This window comes from Bos javanicus, chromosome 18 (assembly GCF_032452875.1).
Source record: "Bos javanicus breed banteng chromosome 18, ARS-OSU_banteng_1.0, whole genome shotgun sequence".
NCBI lineage: Eukaryota > Metazoa > Chordata > Mammalia > Artiodactyla > Bovidae > Bos > Bos javanicus.
Window position 1 is genome coordinate 58,098,951 of NC_083885.1, and position 23,308 is coordinate 58,122,258.

Sequence of the window (23,308 nt, forward strand, 5' to 3'; positions counted from 1 at the left end):
AGTTGCTCAGTCGTGTTTGATTCTGTGACCCCGTGGACTGCAGCACCCCAGGCCTCCCTGTCCATCACAAACTCCCAGAATTTACTCAAACCCATGTCCATTGAGTCGGTGATGCTATCCAACCATCTCATCCTCTGTCATCCTCTTCTCCTGCCTTCAATCTTTCCCAGCATCAGGGTCTTTACAAATGAGTCAGCTCTTCGCATCGGGTGGTCAAAGTTTAGCAGTTTCAGTTTCGACATCAGTCTTTCCAATGAGGATCCAGGACTGATTTCCTTTAGGATGGACTGGTTGGATCTCACAGAAGAGAAACCTTACATATTCAGTGAATGTGGAAAAGGCTTCAGTGAGACGTCTTATTGCACGCCATTGAACTCATACACGAGAAACCCTTTATATGCAGTGAATGTGGGAAAGGTTCACCTTGAACAGTCTGAGCACACATCAGCAAACTCACAGAGAAGAGAAACTATATATGTGCAGTCAATGTGGGAAAGGCTTTTCAAGAAGCACTGCCTCATCATACATCAGCAAACTCATACAGGAGAGAAACCCTATGTGTGTAGTGTCTGTGGAAAAGGCTTCACTATGAAGGGTGATCTTGTACATCAGTGCACTCATACTACTGAGAAACCATTTACATGCAGTGATTGTGGGAAAGGCTTTACTATGAAGAGCCAACTGATTGTACATGAGTGAACTCATACAGGGGAGAAATCCTACGTATGCAGTGAATGCAGAAATGCTTCTCCAGCCAAAGCCCACCTCATCAGACATCAATGAACTCACACTGGAGAGGAACCCTATATATGCAGTGATTGTGGAAAAGGCTTTGTTCAGAAAGGCAGTCTCCTTGTGCATGAACGAACTCACTGTAGAGAAACCCAATATATGCAGTAAATGTGTGGCAAAGGCTTATTCTCAAAAAGGAAGCTTAATGCCCACCTGCGAACTCATACTGGAGAGAAACCATATATATGTAATGAACATGGCAAGGGCTTAGATTTCCCTGGTGGCTCAGGAAGTAAAGCATCTGCCTACAACGCAGGAGACCCGGGTTCAATTCCTGGGTTGGGAAGATCTCCTGGAGAAGGAAATGGCAACCCACTCCAATATTCTTGCCTGGATAATCCCATGGACGGAGGAGCCTGGTAGGCTACAGTCCATGGGGTCACAAAGAGTCGGACACGACTGAGCGACTTCACTTTCTGTAAGGAGTACTCTAGATATGTATCAGCAGATTTGCACTGGACAGAAACTATACAAATGCAGCGAGTGTGGTAAAGCATTTTGGAAGAAGACATGCCGGATAGAACATCAGAGATTTTACTCAGGAAATGCTTCTTTGCACGTACTGAATGTGGAAAATTCTCTTTACACAAAAATGATCTCATCACCTGTTAGAGAATTCACATGGGAAAGAGGCCATATGAATGCTGTGAATATGGGAAAGTCTTTACCACAAAGTCAGGACTCAAGGTTTATCAATGAAACATACCAGAGAGGGGCCCTGTGGATGCAGCAAATGTGGGAAGGCTTTTGCCCACTTGTTAATCCATGTTAAACATAAATGAAATCACAGGTAGTCTCTTTGGGGAAGTGTGTAACAAGTTGCAGACCCTCAAGAAATAGTATGCAGAGAAGAATTGCAATGCAAAGAATGTGGTATTATCTTTAGTGATTACAGCATATTTTATATTGATGGGAAAATGTACGAAACAACTCAGGTAAAACCAGCCTTCTTCAGCGTTACTGGTTGGGGCATAGACTTGGATTACCATGATAGTGAATGGCTTGCCTTGGAAACGAACAGAGATCATTCTGTCTTTTTTGAGATTGCATCCAAATACTGCATTTCGGACTCTTGTTGACCATGATGGCTACTCCATTTCTTCTAAGGGATTCCTGCTCACAGTAGTAGATATAATGGTCATCTGAGTTAAATTCACCCATTCCAATCCATCTTAGTTCGCTGATTCCTAGAATGTCGACGTTCACTCTTGCCATCTCCTGTTTGACCACTTCCAATTTGCCTTGATTCATGGACCTAACATTCCAGGTTCCTATGCAATATTGCTCTTTACAGCATCAGACCTTGCTTCTATCACCAGTCACATTCACATTGTGGATATTGGGTATTGTTTTTGCTTTGGCTCCATCCCTGCATTCTTTCTGGAGTAGCATACCTACTGATCACCAGTAGCATATTGGGCACCTACTGACCTGGGGAGTGCATCTTTCAGTGTCCTATCTTTTTGCCTTTTCTTACTGTTCATGGGGTTCTCAAAGCAAGAATACTGAAGTGGTTTGCCATTCCCTTCTCCAGTGGACCACACTCTGTCAGACCTCTCCACCATGACCCGTCCGTCTTGGGTGGCCCAAAACAGCATGGCTTAGTTTCATTGAGTTAGACAAGGCTGTGGTCCATGTGATCAGATTAACTAGTTTTCTGTGATTGTGGTTTCGGTCTGTCTGCCCTCTGATGCCCTCTTTCAGTGCCTACCATCTTACTTGGGTTTCTCTTATCTTGGATGTGGGATATCTCTTTACGACTGCTCCAGCAAAGCGCAGCCTCTGCTCCTTACTTGGACATGGGGTATCTCCTCTCGGACGCTGCCCCTGACCTTGGATGTGGGATAGCTCCTCCCGGCTGCACTTAAGTTGAACAGTTCTATGAAGACCTACAAACCTTTCTAGAACTAACACCCCCAAAAGATGTCCTTTTCATTATAGGGGACTAGAATGCAAAAGTAGGAAGTCAAGAAACACCTGGAGTAACAGGCAAATTTGGCCTTGGAATATGGAATAAAGCAGGGCAAAGGCTAACAGAGTTCTGCCAAGAGAAGGCACTTGTCATAGCAAACACCCTCTTTCAACAACACAAGAGAAGACTCTACACACGGACATCACCAGATGGTCGACACTGAAATAAGATTGATTATATTCTTTGCAGCCAAAGATGGAGAAGCTCTATACAGTCAGCAAAAACAAGACCAAGATCTGTGGCTCAGATCATGAACTCCTTATTGCCAAATCCAGACTGAAATTGAAGAAAGTGGAGAAAACCACTAGACCATTCAGGTATGACCTAAATCAAATCTCTTATGACTATACAGTGGAAGTGAGAAATAGATTCAAGGGACTAGATCTGATAGAGTGCCTGATGAACTATGGACGGAGGTACATGACACTGTACAGGAGACAGGAATCAAGACCATCCCCAAGAAAAAGAAATGCAAAAAAGCAAAATGGCTGTCTGAGGAGGCCTTACAAATAGCTGTGAAAAGCAAAGGAGAAAAGGAAAGATATACCCATTTGAATGCAGAGTTCCAAAGAATAGCAAGGAGAGATAAGAAAGCCTTCTTCAGTAATCAATGCAAAGAAATAGAGGAAAACAATAGAATGGGAAAGACTAGAGATCTCTTCAAGAAAATTAGAGATACCAAGGGAACATTTCATGCAAAGATGGGATCAATAAAGGACAGAAATGGTAGGGACCTAACAGAAGCAGAAGATATTAAGAGGTGGCAAGAATACACAGAAGAACTGTACAAAAAAGATCTTCATGACCCAGATAATCACGATGGTGTGATGACTGACCTAGAGCCAGACATCCTGGAATGTGAAGTGAAGTGGGCCTTAGAAAGCATCACTACGAACAAAGCTAGTGGAGGTGATGGAATTCCAGTTGAGCTATTTCAAATCCTGAAAGATGATGCTGTGAAAGTGCTGCACTCAATATACCAGCAAATTTGGAAAACTCAGCAGTGGCCACAGGACTGGAAAAGGTCAGTCCAATCCCAAAGAAAAACAATGCCAAAGAATGCTCAAACTACTGCACAATTGCACGCATCTCACACGCTAGTAAAGTGATTCTTAAAATTCTCCAAGCCAGACTTCAGCAATACGTGAACCGTGAACTTCCTGATGTTCAAGCTGGTTTTGGGAAAGGCAGAGGAACCAGAGATCAAATTGCCAACATCCGCTGTATCATTGAAAAAGCAAGAGAGTTCCAGAAAAACATCTATTTTTGCTTAATTGACTATGCCAAAGCCTTTGATGTGTGGGTCACAATAAACTGTGGAAAATTCTGAAAGAGATGGGCATACCAGATCACCTGACCTGCCTCTTGAGAAACCTATATGCAGGTCAGGAAGCAACAGTTAGAACTGGACATGGAACAACAGACTGGTTCCAAATAGGAAAAGGCGTATGTCAAGGCTGTATATTGTCACCCTGCTTATTTAACTTCTATGCAGAGTACATCATGAGACACGCTGGGCTGGAGGAAGCACAAGCTGGAATCAAGATTGCCAGGAGAAATATCAATAACCTCAGATATGCAGATGACACCACTCTTATGGCAGAAAGTGAAGAGGAACTAAAAAGCCTCTTGATGAAAGTGAAAGAGGAGAGTGAAAAAGTTGGCTTAAAGCTCAACATTCAGAAAACTAAGATCATGGCATCTGGTTCCATCACTTCATGGGAAATAGATGGGGAAACAGTGGAAACAGTGGCTGACTTTATTTGTTTGGGCTCCAAAATCACTGCAGATGGTGATCTCAGCCACGAAATTAAAAGATGCTTACTCCTTGGAAGGAAAGTTATGATCAACCTAGACAGCATATTCAAAAGCAGAGACATTACTTTGTCAACAAAGGTCCATCTAGTGAAGGCTGTGGTTTTTCCAGTGGTCATGTATGGATGTGAGAGTTGGACTGTGAAGAAAGCTGAGCGCCGAAGAATTGATGCTTTTGAACTGTGGTGTTGGAGAAGACTCTTGAGAGTCCCTTGGACTGCAAGGAGAGCCAACCAGTCCATCCTAAAGGAGATCAGTCCTGGGTGTTCATTGGAAGGACTGATGTTGAAGCTGAAACTCCAATACTTTGGCCCACCTGATGCGAAGAGCTGACTCATTGGAAAAGACCCCGATGCTGGGAAAGATTGAGGGCAGAAGGAGAAGGGGATGACAGAGGATGAGATGGTTGAATGGCATCACTGACTCAATGGACATGGGTTTGGGTCGACTCCAGGAGTTTGTGATGGACAGGGAGGCCTGGCGTGCTGCCGTTCATGGGGTTGCAAAGAGTTGGACACGGCTTAGCGACTGAACTGAACTGAAAACCAGCCTTGGTGAAAATATTTTAGGACATTTTATGTCCAAAAAATATACTGAGATAAAACCTATGTAGTGTGCAAGTCTAGGAAAGCCTTCAGTGGGAATAGACCAGATCATATGTGGTCATTATGAATCACAGGTGAGTGAATATTTCTATAATTAGAAATTAATAGAAATACAACTGTGGGGAAGCCTTTGCCCAGAAATAACATTTCAACAGATGTCAGTTAACTCTGGAGAAATACTTTACTATGGCGATAAATATGGCAAGATTTGAGTAATATTACCGCATACTTTGTCAGGAAATCTGGGCAGAAACCCATTCAATATCGTGGGCTTTAACAAAATATCTGGTAACAGTGAAGGAAAGTAGCCGTGGGGAAAGGATAAAGAAGAGCATTATGTCATAAGTCTAAACTTAAGGGATGATACACCTCACAAGCCCCGAGAGAAAGGATAATTTCAACCATATTTCTAGTTGCCTTGTCACTGATCTTATACATTTTAAGTAGTAGTAGTGTTGTCACTGCTGCCGCTGCTAAGTCGCTTCAGTCGTGTCCGACTCTGTGCGACCCCATAGACGGCAGCCCACCAGGCTTCCCCGTCCCTGGGATTCTCCAGGCAAGAACACTGGAGTGGGGCGCCATTTCCTTCTCCAATGCATGGAAGTGAAAAGTCAAAGTGAAGTCGCTCAGTCGTGTCCCAGATTGAATTTTAATGTATACAGTGCAGGAGTGTTCAATGACCATTTTATTATTTAACTTTTGCATTTCTTTGGTTCTAAGTTTGTGTTATTTCAAAGTATTTGAAGTACTTCAAAATGAAACACTGTATTAATTTCATAAGTAGTACTCCATGTATTTGGATGTACTTAGCTAAATTTATATGTAGCACTTGGGGGGTTATAAAATTAATATAAATGTGATATTTTTATAATTTTGAATTTTGAAATAAGTTTAGAATTACAAAAACTGAAATATTCCAGAGATTTTCTAAATGCTTTTCAGCCCACTCTTCCCAAAGCTAAAATGTTATATAAGCACACAGTTAACCATAAACAGAGGAAACTGAAATTGTTACAGTTCTATTAACTACAATTGGGTTGATCACGCCAGTTTTACCATGCACTCAGTTTTGTTTGATTTTTGTATATCACTTCAAGAAACAGTCATATATGTAGGTTCATATAACCAACAGTAAAAATTCAGAATGCTTTGTCAACACAAACTCCCTCATTTTACATGCTCATAGTCACAACCTTTCCCTGACCCTAACCCTTGGCATCACAGATCTTTTTTGCGGCTATGTTTTTTCACTTAGAGAATATTAGAAAAATAGAATTGTTTAGCATATATCCTTTTGAGTTTGACCTTGTGAAATAATAGAAAATTGACTTGCTGGTCTGTGCTACCAGTTCCTGGCACAGAGCTCCGGAACCCTTGTAAATTCTACATAATGAGAGCATCTGGAATGTCTCTTATGCTATTGATGTGGCTGTGGGTGGGCTCCTGGATGGGGGCTGGTCACCAGAAAGATCAAGCCATGATTAGAAGTTTGGAATTTTCAGCCCACTTCCCGTCCTCCAGAGAGCAGAGAAGGACTAAAAACGGAGTTACTAATTGATCATGCCTATGTAAGGAAGACTCCTGCTGCTGCTGCTGCTGCTGCTGCTGCTGCTGCTAAGTCGCTTCAGTCGTGTCCAACTCTGTGCGACCCCATAGATGGCAGCCCACCAGGCTCCCCCATCCCTGGGATTCTCTAGCAAGAATACTGGAGTGGGTTGCCATTTCCTTCTCCAAAGCATGAAAGTGAAAAGTCAAAGTGAAGTCACTCAGTCATGTCCAACTCTTAGCGACCCCATGGACTGCAGCCTACCAGGCTCCTCTGTCCATGGGATTTTCCAGGCAAGAGTACTGGAGCGGGGTGCCATTGCCTTCTCCAAGGAAGCCTCCGTAAAGTCCCAATAGTGTGTGCTTTGGAGAGCTAGATGGATGAACACATACAGGCCTGGGGAGAGGAACATGCTACAGTGTAGGAGCAGAAGCTCCTGTGCTCGAGACCCTCCCAGTCCTGTTTTTCTCTTCATTTGGTCATTCATAAGCTTTTCAGCAAGCTGTGCCATGCTAAGTCGCTTCAGTCATGTCTGACTCTTTGCAACCCCCTGGAGTGTCGCAAAGTTTGTGGACTCCACTGACAGGCTGTCTGTGGGATTCTCCAGGCAAGGATTCTGGAGTGGGTTGCCGTGCCCTCCTCCAGGGAAATCTTCCTGACCCAGGGATTGAACTCTTGTCTCTTACGTCTCCTGCATTGGCAGGTGGGTTCTTCACCACTAGTGCTGCCTGAGAAGCCCTTTTAGCAAACTAATTGAACCCAAAGCAGAGGTTGTGGAAATCTCAGATTTGTAGCCAAGTCAGACAAGTTGTAGGTAACTTGGAGACCTGCTACTTACAACTGGCATCTGTACTGGGTCAGCAGCATTCTTACAGGACCGAGCCCTGCCAGACTTCTGGGGTCTGGCAATATCTCTGCATAGACAGGGTTATAACTGAGTCAGACTTAAGGACCCAATTTGTGTAAAGGAGGTGACAGACATGTCACACGTGTTGCAAGTGTGGCAGTAGTGTGAGTAAAAGAAATACAAGCATAGATTTTTTCCAACATAGACCTCAAGTAAATTCAACCTTTGATCCAATCAGAAGCTCTCTGAACATTTTTTTCTTCCACAAGAATATCAGACTTCAGGCAAACTGGCTGCACTCAAGGTGTTACTGCCTAAGGGCTCAAGGGCACCATCAACTTGCCAGTTTTGCCCAAACTGATGACCAGAACGCATCTCATACCACATTGGCCTTGGCAAGGTGCTGGCCTTGGAAGACTTAAGGTGCCTGTGACATGTGACCATCTCTTGCAAAGAGACGAAAGCAGTGGGGTACCCATGTCTTCCCACCCAGCAAAGTGATAACAGCTGTTAAAGCCATTCCCATCCTAAAGGCCAGAACCTCTCTGAGGTCACGGAGCCATGTGATGTCATAGAACCTGTGCGAGGCCAGAACTCAGGAAACTAACCCAGAGCCCTCAGCAGATACACCTCCTCCTGGGCCCTGCAAGTCCCTAGCAACAGCCACAGATGCACTATGGGGAGAACACATTAGAAGGAGAACTGGTTTTGGACCAGGTTCAGGCTTTGGTAGCTACGGAAGGACTCTTTGGGGGCTCAAGCTGGTGAGCCTGATTCTGGGTGAGAATCCCCAGTGAGGGGTCTGTGGAGGGTCAGTGAAGAGGGAATGCATGCCAGTGTCCATATAGGGGATTTCCTTTGGGTTGAGTCACTGAGGAATCTGGGTGGTAGTAGTGGGGCCTTTGATTAAGGCTTAAGCCGAAGTGTTTAATGATCAGTGGTTCTGTTGGTCAGGGTTTAGGGTACATGTGTTAAGCTCTGCAAGACTCAGTAATTGAAAACTGGATGGAAGGTGTGAAACTAATGAGCATGGTTTCTCCCCTAGGTTAGCAATTTAATATCCAGCTCCTGTTCTTGGACAGCAAGGAGATCAAACCAGTGACTCCTAAAGGAAATCAGCCCACTGCTCAGCAGGCTCTTATTGACTTTTAAGAACTCTGTTCTGGATATCAGTTCTTTATCAGTATAGGGCTTATGGGATGAATGTGTTGAGATACTTTTGAGAGTCCCTGCCCCCCCACTGTCCCCCCCATCCCCCACTGGCTTTTTTTTTTTTTTTTGGCCTATGGACCTCTAAGTGTTCCAGCATTATTCGCTGAAAAGTCTATCTTTCTTCATTTTGAATAAACTTTTTACCTCTGTGAAACACTTGAGTGTAATTGACTTATGTGGGTCTTTTGGGATCTCTATTGTATTCCTTTGTCCTGTGTTTTATCCTTTCACCAATACTACTGAAGGTTTATAAATCTTGAAATCTGTTGATGTGAGCTCTATATGTTGGTTCTTTTTGGTCAAATTTTTTTGCTATTTTCAGTGGAAAAATCTGGCAAATATTACCTTTGTTGTCCCTTTGATAGCCTAGACATGATGTTATTAGAAAGGGACTTCGATTCAGAGGTGTCTTTTCCAATATGGATAGCCCTTGTTTAATGAGGAAAACAGACTGACCTAAAAGAAGGTCAATATCTCAAATACGTAATCAGTACTCCTCAAAATGAAGACAGGAAAAAGAGAAAAGGGTGAGGAATGGTCACAGAACAAGGGAATTCAGGAAAACATGATGTTTAAAGGCAGTACTCCCTGGGTTGAATCCTGAGACAGAAAGAGGACAGTAGTGGAAAAAGTTGTGAAATCCAAATAGAAACTAATTTAGTTGAGTGTCATAGCAATGTTAATATCTCAATTTGACAAACGTATCATGGTTACATAGGGGCTACCCAGGTGGCTCACTGGGTAAAGAATCTGTCTGCAGTGGAAGAGATGCAGGAGGCTTGAGTCTGATCCTTGAGTCAGGAAGCTCCCCTGGAGGAGGACATGACAACCCACCCCAGTATTCTTGCCTGGAGAATCCCATGGACAGAGGAGCCTAGCAGGATGCAGTTCATAGGGCCGTGAAGAGTCAGATGCAACTGAGCACACACACACCAAGGTTATATGAAATATTCACATGAGAGGAAGTCAAATGAAGGTATATATGCATTCTTTGTAGTACTTTGTGGCTTTTGTGTAAATCTAAAGTTTTCTCCAAATAAAAATTTAAAATAGGTATTTGTAGTTGTTCAGTTGCCCAGTCACGTCTGACTCTTTGCGACCCCATAGACTGCAGCACATCAGGCCTCCCTATCTCTCACCATCTCCCAGAGTTTGCCCCAGTTCACGTCCATTGCATCGGTGATGCCATCCGGCCATCTCATCCTCTGGCACTCTCTTCTCCTGTCCTCAATATTTCCCAGCATCAGGGACTTTTCCAGTGAGTCTGTTGTTCACATCAGACGACCATAATACTGGAGCTTCAGCTTCAGCATCAGTCCTTCCAAAGTGTATTCAGGGTTGAATTTCCCTTAATATTGACTGATTTGTTCTCCTTGCAGTCCAAGGGGCTTCCAGGAGTCTTCTCTAGCACCATAGTTCGAAGCCATCAAATTTTTGGTGATCTGCCTTCTCTATGGGCAAGCTCTCACACCCATATGTGACCACTGGGAAGACCACAACCTTGACTATATGGACCTTTGTCAGCAGAGTAATGTCGTTGCTTTTCAAAACAATGTCTAGGTTTGTCATAGCTAAAATAGGTATAATAACTGGACATGGAACAACAGACTGGTTCCAAATAGGAAAAGGAGTACGTCAAGGCTGTATATGGTCACCCTGTTTATTTAACTTACATGCAGAGTACATCATGAGAAACGCTGGACTGGAAGAAACACAAGCTGGAATCAGGATTGCCGGGAGAAGTATCAATAACCTCAGATATGCAGATGACACCACCCTTATGGCAGAAAGTGAAGAGGAACTCAAAAGCCTCTTGATGAAAGTGAAAGTGGAGAGTGAAAAAGTTGGCTTAAAGCTCAACACTCAGAAAATGAAGATCATGGCATCCTCTGAGTGATATGGCTGAAAAGTACATACTGAGAGAAATCTGTCATCATTTCCATCACCCTAGAAAGTTATATTTCCCAGTGCAGAAAAATAAGCAATTATTTATTTGGGACTTGAATGAACAAGCTAATGGACTAATCAGTTTTTTGTCACTGAAGGGAGTAAGCCACTGGAAGGCAGTTCTAAAGAACACAGCTGTCTTCTAAATTGTGTGTGATTAGAGACTCAATATAAACAGGGAAAAGCAAAATGAAAGAGGATCCTCAGAAAGGACAGGAATTGCAGTTTCTAAGTTGTTCAGTCATTGAGTCATGTCACCTCTTTGTGACCCCATGGATTGTAGCACGCCAGGCTTCCCTGTCCTTTACTATCTCCCAGAGTTTGCTCAAATTCCTGTCGAGTCAGTGATGCTATCTAACCATCTCATCCTCTGCCTCCCCCTTCTCTTACCCTCAATCTTTCCCAGCATCAGGGTTTTTTTCCAATGAGTCGTCTCTCTGCATTGGGTGGCCAAAGTATTGGAGGATCAGCGTCAGTCCTTCTAATGAATATTCAGGGTTGATTTCCTTTATGATTGACTGGTTTCATGTCTAAGAATGGAGGAAAACATAAGAGATGGGAGGTGACATTCTTAAAGGATGTGGTGAAAAAACTTTGTCTAAAGGGCAAAGCTCTCAAAACTCTTGAAAGCTGCTGCCATTTCAAAAATTCCAGCTTCACTGTTACCTGCTGAACTGAGACGTGCTTTCTCTTCTTTCTCCCTCTTCTGAGAGTAGGGCTCTTGGCCTCTCACTATCCTGAGTGCATGCATGGTAAGTCGATTCAGTCGTGTCCGATTTTTTGTGATCCTACGGACTATAGCTCACTAGGCTCCTCTGTCCATGGAATTTTCCAGGCAAGAATACTGGAGTGGGTTGCCATGCCCTCCTCAGGGGATTTTCCAGACCCAGGGATTGAACCCAGGACTTCCGCATTGCAGGCGGATTCTTTACTGTCTGAGCGACCAGGGAAGCCCTACTTGCCCTTAATTTCCTAACTATCCTGTAGTTATCCACCTATCCAAGTTATAAACATTTGGGTCTTATTCACAGGAAAGGAAATGGAAATTTTCCATACTGTGGCTGTCTTGGAATTCAATCTGAAATGTTGGGTTATTGGATAATTCACTCCTTCAGATATATTTTAAAGCAACAACACTGTGCAAGACACTGTACTCCACACTGAAGATAAATCAGAGACCAACACGGGCAAGGGAATACCCCTTATGGATCTTACAGAATAGTGAAGAAGAGACAATCAATAGATACGATGTCACCAAGTGATAAGTCCTTTGAAGAAAAAGCCTAGTAATAATAATTTATTGGGTGTCCCAGGGGGAAAGTGAAAGTCACTCAGTCATGTCTGATGTTACTGGAGTGGGTAGCCTTTCCCTTCTCCAGGGGATTTTCCCAACCCAGGGATCAAACCCAGGTCTCCCACATTGTAGGTGGATTCTTTACCAGCTGAACCACAAGGGAAGCCAGAGAATACTGGAGTGGGTAGCCTATCCCTTCTCCAGGGGATCTTCCCGACCCAGGAATGGAACTGGGGTCTCTTGCATTGCAGGTGGATGCTTAACCAACTGAGCTATCAGGGAAGCTCCAGGTTGAGCTAGTGGTAAAGAACCCACCTGCCAATACAGGAGACATGCTGCTGCTGCTGCTAAGTCACTTCAGTCGTGTCCTACTCTGTTCGACCCCATAGACTGCAGCCCACCAGGCTCCCCCGTCCCTGGGATTCTCCAAGCAAGAACACTGGAGTGAGTTGCCATTTCCTTCTCCAATGCATGAAAGTGAAAAGTGAAAGTGAAGTCGCTCAGTCGTGTCTGACTCTTAGCGACCCCATGGACAGCAGCCTACCAGGCTCCTCTGTCCATGGGATGTTCCAGGCAAGAGTACTGGAGTGGGTTGCCATTGCCTTCTCCGGCAGGAGACATGAAACTCCAGTTAAATCCATGGGTGGGGAAAATCTCCTGGAGGAGAGCAAAGCAAGGAGTGGAACTCCACTGAAGCGACTTAGCACACATATGCATGCTTTAGTAATAATAGGGAAGGCTCTCCACCCCAAGCTTTTCTGGATACTATTTGAGCCAACACTGAAATACTAAAGGAAGTCCCCCATCATAATATTGGTAACTAGAGAATATTCCAGGACTGTTTCTTTTAACCATGGCCTGGTTTCACAACAGCCTGATTCACACTTACTTTTCACATTCTTTGCCGTAAATCTTGGGTTACTGTCCCCATCACCACCCTTCTGTTATGGCAGGATGGATTCAGGTTGAGCTTTTCCCATTGACTCCACACCATTAATGGCCTTACTTCTGGTGGCCTTTTCCTGAGCCCCAACCCCCAGTCACAACGTGGGTAGCCCCTGCCACTCCTTTCCCTCCTTAATGGCCAGCCCCATACTGTAGCAGTGTCTGGAAATCTTTTTTCTCTTCTTAAAATCAGCTTCCTGCAAGCTATTTTCCCTCCGGAAGCTCTCCTTGGAGTCCGTTTACCCAATGTATTTTCTTTTCTCTTTCTGGGAGTGTGTTCTTCGCTGCCAAGCCAACCAGTGAACTCCTACCTCTCTGGAATTTTTTTTTTTTTCATACAAAGTATAAAAATACGGATTTATACAAAAATTTATACAATTTACGTATGTAATTTATACAAATTGTATATTGTATATAATTGTATATAATTTTTACAAAAATTATATACAATTTATACAAAATACGGATAATACATGCCGAAGCCGTATTTACTTCCATGACTAGCCTTCTGAAAGCACCTTAGCCGGCATCATTTTTGCCTCATGAAGCTTGAGACTGAAAACGTACCTATTTACTGCAAGAGTCGAAATGTGAGGAAATGAGAGAATTTCAGTGGCTCCTCACCCTCCAGGCCATCCCAGCTCCTGGCCTCCAAATCCATCCCTGGACTTTCCGTACGTCAGATGTGCCAACATGGCGGTCCCCTTGGGGGCCGTTGTGATCTGGGCGCAGACATATTGCCTGTCTAGGACGTAACGGAAGTTGGTTCATTGGCTCCAGTGACAGCTCAGATCCACCTCGGCATCCGTAGACAGGTCTAGACTTCAAAGCAGTTCACCAAAGTAGGAGGGCGTTTAGCTTCCCGTCGGTCTGGGGAAAACCTGTTTAGTGTGTGATTTTTGTGCCTGGATTTCCCCCCACCCCCTTTTTTTTTTGTCGTCACAGTAGTGGTATTGTTTCGCCCAGGGTGATACGTGGACTTGGTGCTGTCTGGACCCTTGGGATTATCTCCAGAGGGCAGAGGCATACGGCAGAAGTGCCGAGGTGGTTATATGTAAGGGGAACCAGGTGGGTACTGGATTTGGGAACCAGACGCGGAGTTTGTCTGTGGTTTGCGTTGGGGGTGTCCTGGGGGTCAGTATGATTAGATTCTGTAGAAACCAGTGCTCTTCTTCCAGTTTTCAAGGCTTGGGGTTCTGTGGATCACTCCGATTGCAGGGTGTACAGGTGGCATTGACGACGATCGCAGTGTCCGATTCAGACTGGGGATTTAATTCGGGGCTCAGTGATGGCGGGGTGTGCCTGGGTCATCTCATAAGGGTGTCTACCAGGTTTCGGGTTCATAAAGAAGCGACAGAAGACCGTACATCCCAGGGCAATAGTTCCAAACCATCTATATTTTATCTTTTGTGTACGTGTGTTTTCTTTTTAAATTCATTGAAGTATAATTGGTTTACAACATTGTGAATTTCTACTGTATAGCAAGGTGATTCAGATATATATACACATTCTCTTTAATATTCTTTTTCATTATGATTTATGACAGGACATTGAATATAGCTCCCTGTGATGTACTGTAGGACCTTGGTTAGCCCAGTTGTTTAGCTTTTAATCGAGAAGTTGACTATAGAAGGAGAGACTGAGCCAGCAATGCCAATCTGTCTTATATTGTCTGTGCGGCTTTTGCACTGCAAAGGTAGAGTATATCATGACAGAGACATTTTGGCTTGCAAATTTGAAAATCCGTGTGTACTTTTTGCAGAAAATATTTGTCAACACTTGCACTCACCTCCTAAAAACGATATATTGCAACAGCACCACTACTTTGGAGAAGGAAATGGCAACCCGCTCCAGTATTCTTGCCAGGAGAATTCCATGGACAGAGGAGCCTCGAAGGCTACAGTCCCTGGGATGCAAAAAGTAGGACACGACTGAGCAACTAACACACACCGTTACTTACCTCCCTGACATACGTGAAAACTTTGTTCTTTGCTAACAGAATCTTCATTTTGCTTAATTATCTGGAAAGATGCCTTCTGGCAAGGTCATCCATATTCCAATTTATTGGGAAGTCCTGACTGGTCTTAGTCAATCATGTGGTTTGAGTTCCTATTGCTAGTGATTGAGTTAGTACTAAGAAAAGAGCTTATGTATATGGGGCGGTTCTAACCAGCTATGAATGTAGAAATGTGCTTTGGGGTTTCTAGAGAAGCATTTTTTTCTTTTAAAGAAGTAAGGCCTTGGATCTCTTTTCTCATATTGATAATGATATTGTTGAAAAATTTTGGCCCTGTTTTCTAATGTTAACTTATTCTTTCAGGTTTTCTTTATGGTGTTGTAATTATTCATTCCTCATCATTATTATAGTTTTGCCTGTCTTCAACTGTATATATTTTTATACCACATCTTCCTTATCTGTTCATCTATTGATGGACACTTGGGTTGCATCTGTGTCTTGGCTATTGTAAGTAGTTCTGCTATGAACATTGGGATGCCTAAAGCTTTTCAAATTAGAGTTTTCTCCACATCATGCACTTTTTTTAAATGTCAGGCTCAATATTTGTGAGACTCAGTTATGTTCTTGCACATAGATGTACTCCCCCCCCCGCCCCCACCGTGTAACAGGATTATGCAAATATATAAATATCCACATAGCAAATATTTTGTGGTTTGCATGCCACCGTTCTCTCATGTATAAGTCTTTATTTTTGTTTTATTATCCTTGAAAGATGTAAAAGGTATTCTTAGCATGAAAGCTGAGCAAAGACTGTTGTTTTTCCATAGCATTCTATTGTTTGACTATATGATTTTCCGACTACTTGTGAAATTTGTGTTGCTTGCATTTCGGTTTGTTATGAATAATGTTACTATGGAGATTCATGACAGCGTCCTCCGGTTTAACCCATATTTTTGGAGGGAGGCCCCAGATTTTTGGAGGGATGTATTTCTTAGATGTATTCTTCAGAGCGAAGTTGCTTCTGGCTTGGTGAACACGTGGAGATGCAGGGAGAGTGACCCTCCTGTAGGGGGCACTCCTCACCCTTCCACACTTACCCTGTCCTGGGCAGGCACCTCTTCCATCTGCCTGTTCCTGAGTTACATCTTTTTGTAAGTAAATATAATACCTAAAATGTTTCTCTGAGTTCCGGGAGCCATTCTAGCATATTTTTGTTTGTTTTGTTTTTGGCTGTGCCACACAGCATGTGGGATCTTAGTTTCCTGACCAGGGATGGAACCCACACCCCCTGCAGTAGAAGCACAGAGTCCTAGCCACTGGACCGCCACAAAATTCCCTCCTCTAGCAAATGAATCAACCCAAGGAGGGGGTCATTGGACCCTGCGCTCTGTGGCCAGTTGCTTGGAAGCCCAGGTGACAGACTGGACTTGTGTTTGCACTTGAAGCAGAGGGTAGAGGCCAGTCTCACAGGACGGAGCCTTTAACTCATGAAATATGACATTATCTCCAGGTACATAGTGGCCGAATTGAGTTGAAGTGTAGGACATCCAGCTGGTGTTGTAGAATTGTTTCCTGATGTGTTAGAAAAAGAACTACGTATCAAATTGGTGTCAGAATCCCACCTTGTTGTGGATGAGTTTCTTGTTATTACACTTCCCTCTTCTGATAGCACCACAAACTGTGTTTTAAGAGAGTTGTTAGTGTTCATTATGACACTGGAGAGTACGTATGACATATAATTTTTGTTTGTTAAATTCTTATGTTAATTAGTACTTTTATACGTTCTTCTGACAACGTAGTCTTAGAGCACTTCAACTTCATTTATATACGATTATTTTGTATTTTAATTTCTTATGTATTTAAAACCTTCTAAGATATTACCAGTATTTTTTTATAACAAAGCATTTCTGCTTTGAGCAGTATGGTAGTTTTCAAAATTAAGTGCATGTAGTCACGGGATGTATACAAATTTTTGAGTAGGTCCCTGACCGCACATGGTTTAGAGGATAAGCAGCGCCTATCCCCCCATGTGGTCCCTTCTGTATAACTGAAGTGCCTGTGATTCTCCTGCTCCAGAGGCCTGCTGCTGGGTGAATCTCTTGTCCCTCATCTCATTTGACAGTCATCCCACTTAAAGTTTGTGGAACAAAGGAACACTACCTCCGTCACAGTCAGAAGCTTAGGCTTTTTTGGCCAGAAGCATAAAATATTCTGGGGCTACCAGTAAAGGGACACTCGGCAATGCTGTGGGCATTGGGTTAAGATGAGCACCCAGGATTAGCAATATCCTCTGGGCCCAGAGGAAATGTACCCTCAGCTTGAATTTTCTCTTCCACCCAAGGTCCTGAGTCCCCAGGAGCAAAAGAATCAGTCAAAAGAGGAAGAAGTTATAGGATTTGGTAGCAGCATTTTCTGGGGATATGCTTGGTTGAAGACAAGTTTCAGAACAGAAATTGAGAGCAGATCCACGTGATACATCGACAGTGTTTTCAGAGAACAGAGGAAAATGATCCAAGCCCAGGTGACTTCTGGTTTGTTTTATTCTTTCCTTTGTTCCCCAGTGGGTTTGTAGAAACCTGTAAAAAATCATTTTCGTTATTCTAGAAAGTATAAATTTGTATATCTTTTCCTGTTATATATATACACACATATATATGTGAGAATGTAGTGTTTCTAGTTTAACAAGAAGATTTAGTTCTACATACTATCAGATCAGATCAGTCGCTCAGTTGTGTCCGACTCTTTGTGACCCCATGAATCGCAGCACGCCAGGCCTCCCTGTCTATCACCAACTCCCGGAGTTCACTCAGACTCACGTCCATTCAGTCAGTGATGCCATCCAGCCATCTCATCCTCTGTCGTCCCCTTCTCCTCTTGCCCTCAATCCCTCCCAGCATCAGAGTCTTTTCCAGTGAGTCAACTCTTCTCATGAGGTGGCCAAAGTACTGGAGTTCCAAGTTCCAATTGGATAAATGAATGGATGACTAACTACACAATTAGAGAATGTTGTATTAGGCATTTGCTTCTTTAATGATACATTAAAATAAAAGCCCTACTGGATACCTCAGTGCAGCCTGTAAAGTGGAAATGAGCAGAACACCTTTAACATTTCTTCCCTATCATCAAGATGACATCATCATTACACACCTCTCTTATTACAGGAAACCCTCACATTTGACGATGTGGCTGTGGACTTCACGTGGGAGGAGTGGCAGCTCCTGGCTCCTGCTCAGAAGGCCCTGTACAGGGATGTGATGCTGGAGAACTATAGCAACCTGGTGTCTGCTGGTGAGGATGGCTCCCTTGGGTCACTGACCAGGTCCCCAGTCAGTGGCCTTTCCTTTCTCAGCTTCTGAAAGCTCTGGAGCATCTGTGATGCTCAGTGTCCTCTCTGGCCCAAGAGAAGTGGGTGTATTCTCTCTTCTCCTGTGAGAAAAGCCTTGACTCTGTAGGTTGTGAAATTGTTTTGGCCTCACATGTAGCATTCTGCTGTCTTCACAGACCCCAGGGCAACTCACTGGGCCTAAATAGTCTGTCATTTCCCATGAACAGGTTTTCAAGCAAGCACACCAGAGGTACTCTCCAAATTGGATCAAGGAGAACCATGGATGATGGATGATGAAACCCACTGTCAAACCTGTTCAGGTGAGTGAGAGACCAGCAGGGGGACAGGCTGTGGAAATGACCTTGTCAGAGAAGAGCCACAGCTGTGAGGGGGTTGGAGGATGGGTGAACAGTGCCTCCCTGCATTTCTCTCCCGGTATCAGAGAACTTTTCTTTGTAGGAGTTTCAGTTCAGTTCAGTCACTCAGTCGTGTCCGACTCTTTGTGACCCCATGGACGGCAGCACGCCAGGCCTCCCTCTCCATCACCAACTCCCGGAGTTCACTCAAACTCATGTCCATTGAGTCGGTGATGCCATCCAACCATCTCATCCTCTGTCATCCCCTTCTCCTCCCACCTTCAATCTTTCCCAGCATCAGGGTCTTTTTAAATGAGTCAGTTCTTTGCATCAGGTGGCCAAAGTATTGTAGGAGTTTAGAGAAGAATGTATCCCTTTTTAGGAAATATTCTGTGTGTTCTGGGATCTGTTTCTTTATTTTACTGCCATCTTGATTTTTGTTTGCCTAGTGTTCTTTTTCCTACCATTTTCATATCTTTTCCGTCTCCATACTCTCCCACCTCATTTTCTATGAAATTCCCCCTTCCAGGACCTCTCGCCACAGAGAAGACTTTTTCTAAAAATGTTTGTTTTTGGCTGCGCTTTGTCTTCGTTGCTGCATGCTGGCTTTTCTCTACTTGCGGCGAGGGGCGCTACTCCCTAGTTTTGGTGCAGAGGCTTCTCATTGCAGTGGCTTCTCTTGTGGAGCATGGGCTCCAGAGCTCAAGAGCTTCAGTTGTTGCAGTTCCCAGGTGCTAGAGGACAGGCTTGATAGTTGTGGCCCACGGGCTTTGTTGCTCCCCAGCATGTCGGGTTTTCCCGGATCAGGGATCAAACTTGTGTCTCCTGCATTGGCAGGCAGTTTCTTTACCACTGAGCTACCAGTGAAGCCCTCCACAGAGAAAACTTTGAATTCCTCTCTGTCTGCTGCCGTCTACTGCCCCTTCCTGCTCCACTGTTCATATTGATTTCCTTTGTCACAACCATCCCATTGGATGCCGGCCCCAAAGTAGACTGGTCTTCACTGGGCCTTCTCTCCGCCCTGAGGTTTTACTAATGTTTTGCTTTCCCTTTTACTCAGTGATCTCTTGACCTTCCAAGTTTTCTTCTTTCTAATAAGCTAACAAATTCCTTTGGCTCACTGGAGAAAACTCCCAAGTTGATACCTCCCCACTGTGATCCAGCACAGACTTGGTTCTGTACAATTTCCTCATCTCAATGGCAGCTCTCCTTAGTTCCTAGTAACTATCTGGTTGTGGATCATCTTCCTTCCCAGGAAACCCTACAAGTTAGCTTCTCCCTTACTCCTGTGCAGCCTCCATCCTGGCTAGTCAGACTTTACCTCCACTGTGGCCCCTTGCAGAGCTCTCCTCTGTAAAGGGCTCAGCTGTTCAGGATGAATTTTTAACTAGAAAATTATTTTAACATCCTGCATTCTTAGTTCCAGCCTCAACTCGATCATAATTCTTGCCTACTTCCTGTTAATTCCTTTGTATATTTACTAGTTTTGAAATTTCTTCTCATTTGTTGTAGACCTTACCATCACATTCACTTCCTGAAAGCTTTAATTTCTTTCCCCTGGTATCCTGATAAAATTAAGTACCAGGTAACCACATTCCCTTTCAGGACAAAAAAATTCTCTTTTCTGTGATCGTTATGACAGATCATCTTATTCACACAGAGATTTTCATCTTCCTAAACCGCCCAGTCTGTTCCATACATGGAATAGCTAGCTTTCTTGATTCCTTCCTCTATGAATTTTTTGATAGTGAAGTGTAAACTGGAACATTACAGCAGTCTGAGCCACTCAGACAGGAAAGAATTCACCTGCAAGGTAGTAGACCCAGGTTCAATCCCTGGGTTGGAAAGAGCCCTGGAGAAGGAAATGGCAACCCACTCCAACCCACTGGGAAATTCCATGGACAGAGGAGCTTGCTGGGCTGCAGTCTGTGAGATTGCAAAGAGTTGGATACAACTGAGCAACTAACACATACACAAACACAGCAGTTGAAAAAACAGACCTAGAGCTTTTGTTCTAAGAGGATGAGACATGAATTTAATCAAAATTTATAATAAATAATATGTCTAGGTGGTGAAAAGTGCTGTGATGAAATTAAGTTGCCTAACGGACCAGTGTGAGCCAGGGCTCCTCCTTTAGGAAAGGGAGCAGCTCTCTGAGGTGCAGATTGTAACTTAGATGTGCTTGCAGTTGTCTGCTGTATAATTTTCTTTCTTTTTTCCCCTTCTTTTTAAAAATTTTTTGCCGAAAGACATGTGGAATCTTACTCAGATGCTAAAGAATCTGCCTGCAATGCGGGAGACCTGGGTTTGATCCCTGGGTTGGGAAGATGCCCTGGAGAAGGGAATGGCAACCCATTCCAGAATTCTGGCCTAGAGAATTCTATGGTCAGAGGAACCTGGCAGGCTCCAGTCCATGTGGTCGCAAAAGAGTTGAACACAGCTGAGCAACTAACATACCGGGGATTGAACCTAAGCCTCCTGTACTGGAAGCAAAGAGGCTTAATGGCTAAACTTCTAGGGAAGTCCCTGTGTCATTCTCTTCATTCCCCTCATGCCAACAACAACACTGGATCCATAGGGAGGCCTGTCTTCCTCCAAATTGAGCCAGATTTCCTCCACCTCTCTCCCTCTCCATCACTCCTTCCCACCAGTTTTCACAGCCTGTAGCTGTTTTCCTCATGTTCTGTCTCTGCCCCACGAAGTGGTTTTATCCTGCTACAGCATGGGCTCTGTACACCTGTGAATGTGTTTGTGACTCCCCAACACTAGCACCATTCCTGGTCCACCATGGTCAGCAGTCAGGATCTGTGGACTGGATGAGTCCATATCACAATGTGGATAAGGTGCCCTGCAACCTCTGGGCTCCTTCTCACAGAACATTCTTGTATTTTACAGTCTCTGCATGCCTGCAAGGCTATTGTTTAGAAGGTATTCAAATCTGTACTTTTTCATTGTGAATTATCCAGCCCTGTGTTTTACACTAACTACTTTTTCCTTTTGACTGGTATGCGGCACTGTTCCAGTGTGCAGGGAACATTAAACATAGAATTTTATTTACACTTATAAAAACATCCCCATAAAGATTCCTCACATCAAGGTATTTTTAGGAAATTCATTTTTCTTCTCTTTCCTAGAAGTCTGGAAATTTGATGACCACCTGCTGGAGTACTTACAAAATGAGAGCATGGAGAAGAGACTAGAACAATGGCATGAACAGAACCCACTAGAAAATGCTGTTCATCAGAGCATAACTCATTTTCTGCTCAGGCAGCATCATGATGTGTTTGACTTACATGATAAATGTATGAAATCAAATTTAACTTTACTTTCTCAAAACCTCAGCTATGAAATAAAGAGCTCCAATGAGCTTATTGGAGATGAGAAATCCTGTCGCCATGCTGACAGTGAACAGTTTCATCCTGAAATTAAATTCCCCCAAAGCCAAAAACTCATCAGCTCCAAATCCCCACTCAATGAGCATCAGAAAACTAAAAAAACAGAGAAGCCTCATGTATGTGGTGAATGTGGGAAAGCTTTCATCAAAAAGTCTTGGCTCACTGATCATCAGATAATTCACACAGGAGAGAAGCCCCATCGATGTAATCTTTGTGACAAAGCATTCTCTAGAAAATTCATGCTCACTGAACATCAGAGAACACACACAGGAGAGAAACCTTACCAGTGCACTGATTGTGGCAAAGCCTTCCTCAAGAAATCACGGCTCAACATACATCAGAAAACCCACACCGGAGAGAAACGGTATATCTGCAGTGACTGTGGAAAGGGCTTCATCCAGAAGGGAAATCTCATTGTCCATCAGCGAATTCACACAGGTGAGAAACCTTACACATGCAATGAATGTGGAAAAGGCTTCATCCAGAAGACCTGCCTCATTGCCCATCAGAGATTTCACACGGGAAAGACTCCTTTTGTGTGTAGTGAGTGTGGAAAATCCTGTTCCCAGAAGTCAGGTCTCATTAAACATCAAAGAATTCACACAGGAGAGAAACCCTTTGAATGCAGTGACTGTGGGAAAGCCTTCACTACAAAGCAAAAGCTCATCGTCCATCAAAGGACTCACACGGGAGAGAGACCTTATACCTGCAATGAGTGTGGGAAAGCTTTTGCCTACATGTCTTGCCTTGGTAAACATAAGAAAATACACACAAGAGAGAAACCTGGAGATGCAATCAAGGGGGAGAATCCTGCCTCACAGACAAGTGATGCCATGCGGGAGAAGAGCCTTGTTAACCTGGTGGCTGTGCAGGTGCCTTCCATGGCCCTTCAGCCGTCAGTCAACATCAGTGGACTCCTAGCAAATAGGAACGTCCTCATAACGGGACCACCCGTGGGCGGGTGTGCACCCGCAGGAGATGACAGAGGGTCTGCAGAAGACAGAACCCTTAAGAACGCAGTGAGCATGGTTGTGCCTTCGGTGGTCAATTATGTTTTATTTTGTGTCACAGAAAACCCCTAGGAAAAAAACTCAAGACATACTATGTGTAAAAGTTAGAAATCATTGAGCAAAAATTTCTAGGTCAAATGGTGGCTGAAAAGTTTATGCTGAGAGAAACTGTATAAATGCTGAGACCAGGAACCCATGATATACTCATCCAGTTAAATATATGCATTGATACTGAGGCATAATCTGATGTTAATCCAAACACAAACACATCAATTGTTCTGTTGTGTCAG

At 43.8% G+C, this 23,308-nt stretch overlaps 2 protein-coding genes and 1 pseudogene across 4 annotated transcripts in view; all 3 read left to right on the forward strand.

Annotated features, from left to right (window-relative positions):
- Positions 1-379: 379 nt before the first annotated feature.
- On the forward strand, positions 380-4,877 carry LOC133229724 (zinc finger protein 615-like; annotated as a pseudogene).
- A 1,890-nt stretch (positions 4,878-6,767) lies between these two features.
- LOC133229689 (zinc finger protein 350-like) lies at positions 6,768-23,260 on the forward strand. Of its 3 annotated transcripts, none has more exons than XM_061386382.1 (5): positions 6,768-8,357; positions 17,274-17,453; positions 18,094-18,220; positions 18,485-18,577; positions 21,748-23,260. In XM_061386382.1, exons 2-5 carry the CDS (start codon positions 17,439-17,441, stop codon positions 23,088-23,090), a joined length of 1,578 nt encoding a protein of 525 aa, XP_061242366.1. In that variant the 5' UTR covers positions 6,768-8,357; positions 17,274-17,438; the 3' UTR covers positions 23,091-23,260. The 3 variants fall into 3 exon arrangements, with proteins under 3 accessions (XP_061242366.1, XP_061242367.1, XP_061242365.1); XM_061386383.1 differs by having other exon boundaries at positions 6,768-8,341; XM_061386381.1 differs by lacking the exon at positions 6,768-8,357 and adding an exon at positions 13,958-14,043.
- Positions 22,895-23,308, forward strand: part of LOC133229693 (zinc finger protein 350) — a 32,207-nt gene continuing 31,793 nt past the window's right edge. The window contains exon 1 of the mRNA XM_061386400.1: positions 22,895-22,969. The gene's annotated coding sequence lies outside the window, so the exon portion shown is untranslated. The remainder of the gene's footprint in view (positions 22,970-23,308) is intronic.

Bases quoted from the DNA above. Each gene is read 5' to 3' on its own strand.
- LOC133229689 (XM_061386382.1), top strand. The intron at 18,221-18,484 runs GTGAGGATGGCT...TCCCATGAACAG, and splicing joins TAGCAACCTGGTGTCTGCTG to GTTTTCAAGCAAGCACACCA. The intron at 18,578-21,747 runs GTGAGTGAGAGA...TCTCTTTCCTAG, and splicing joins CCACTGTCAAACCTGTTCAG to AAGTCTGGAAATTTGATGAC.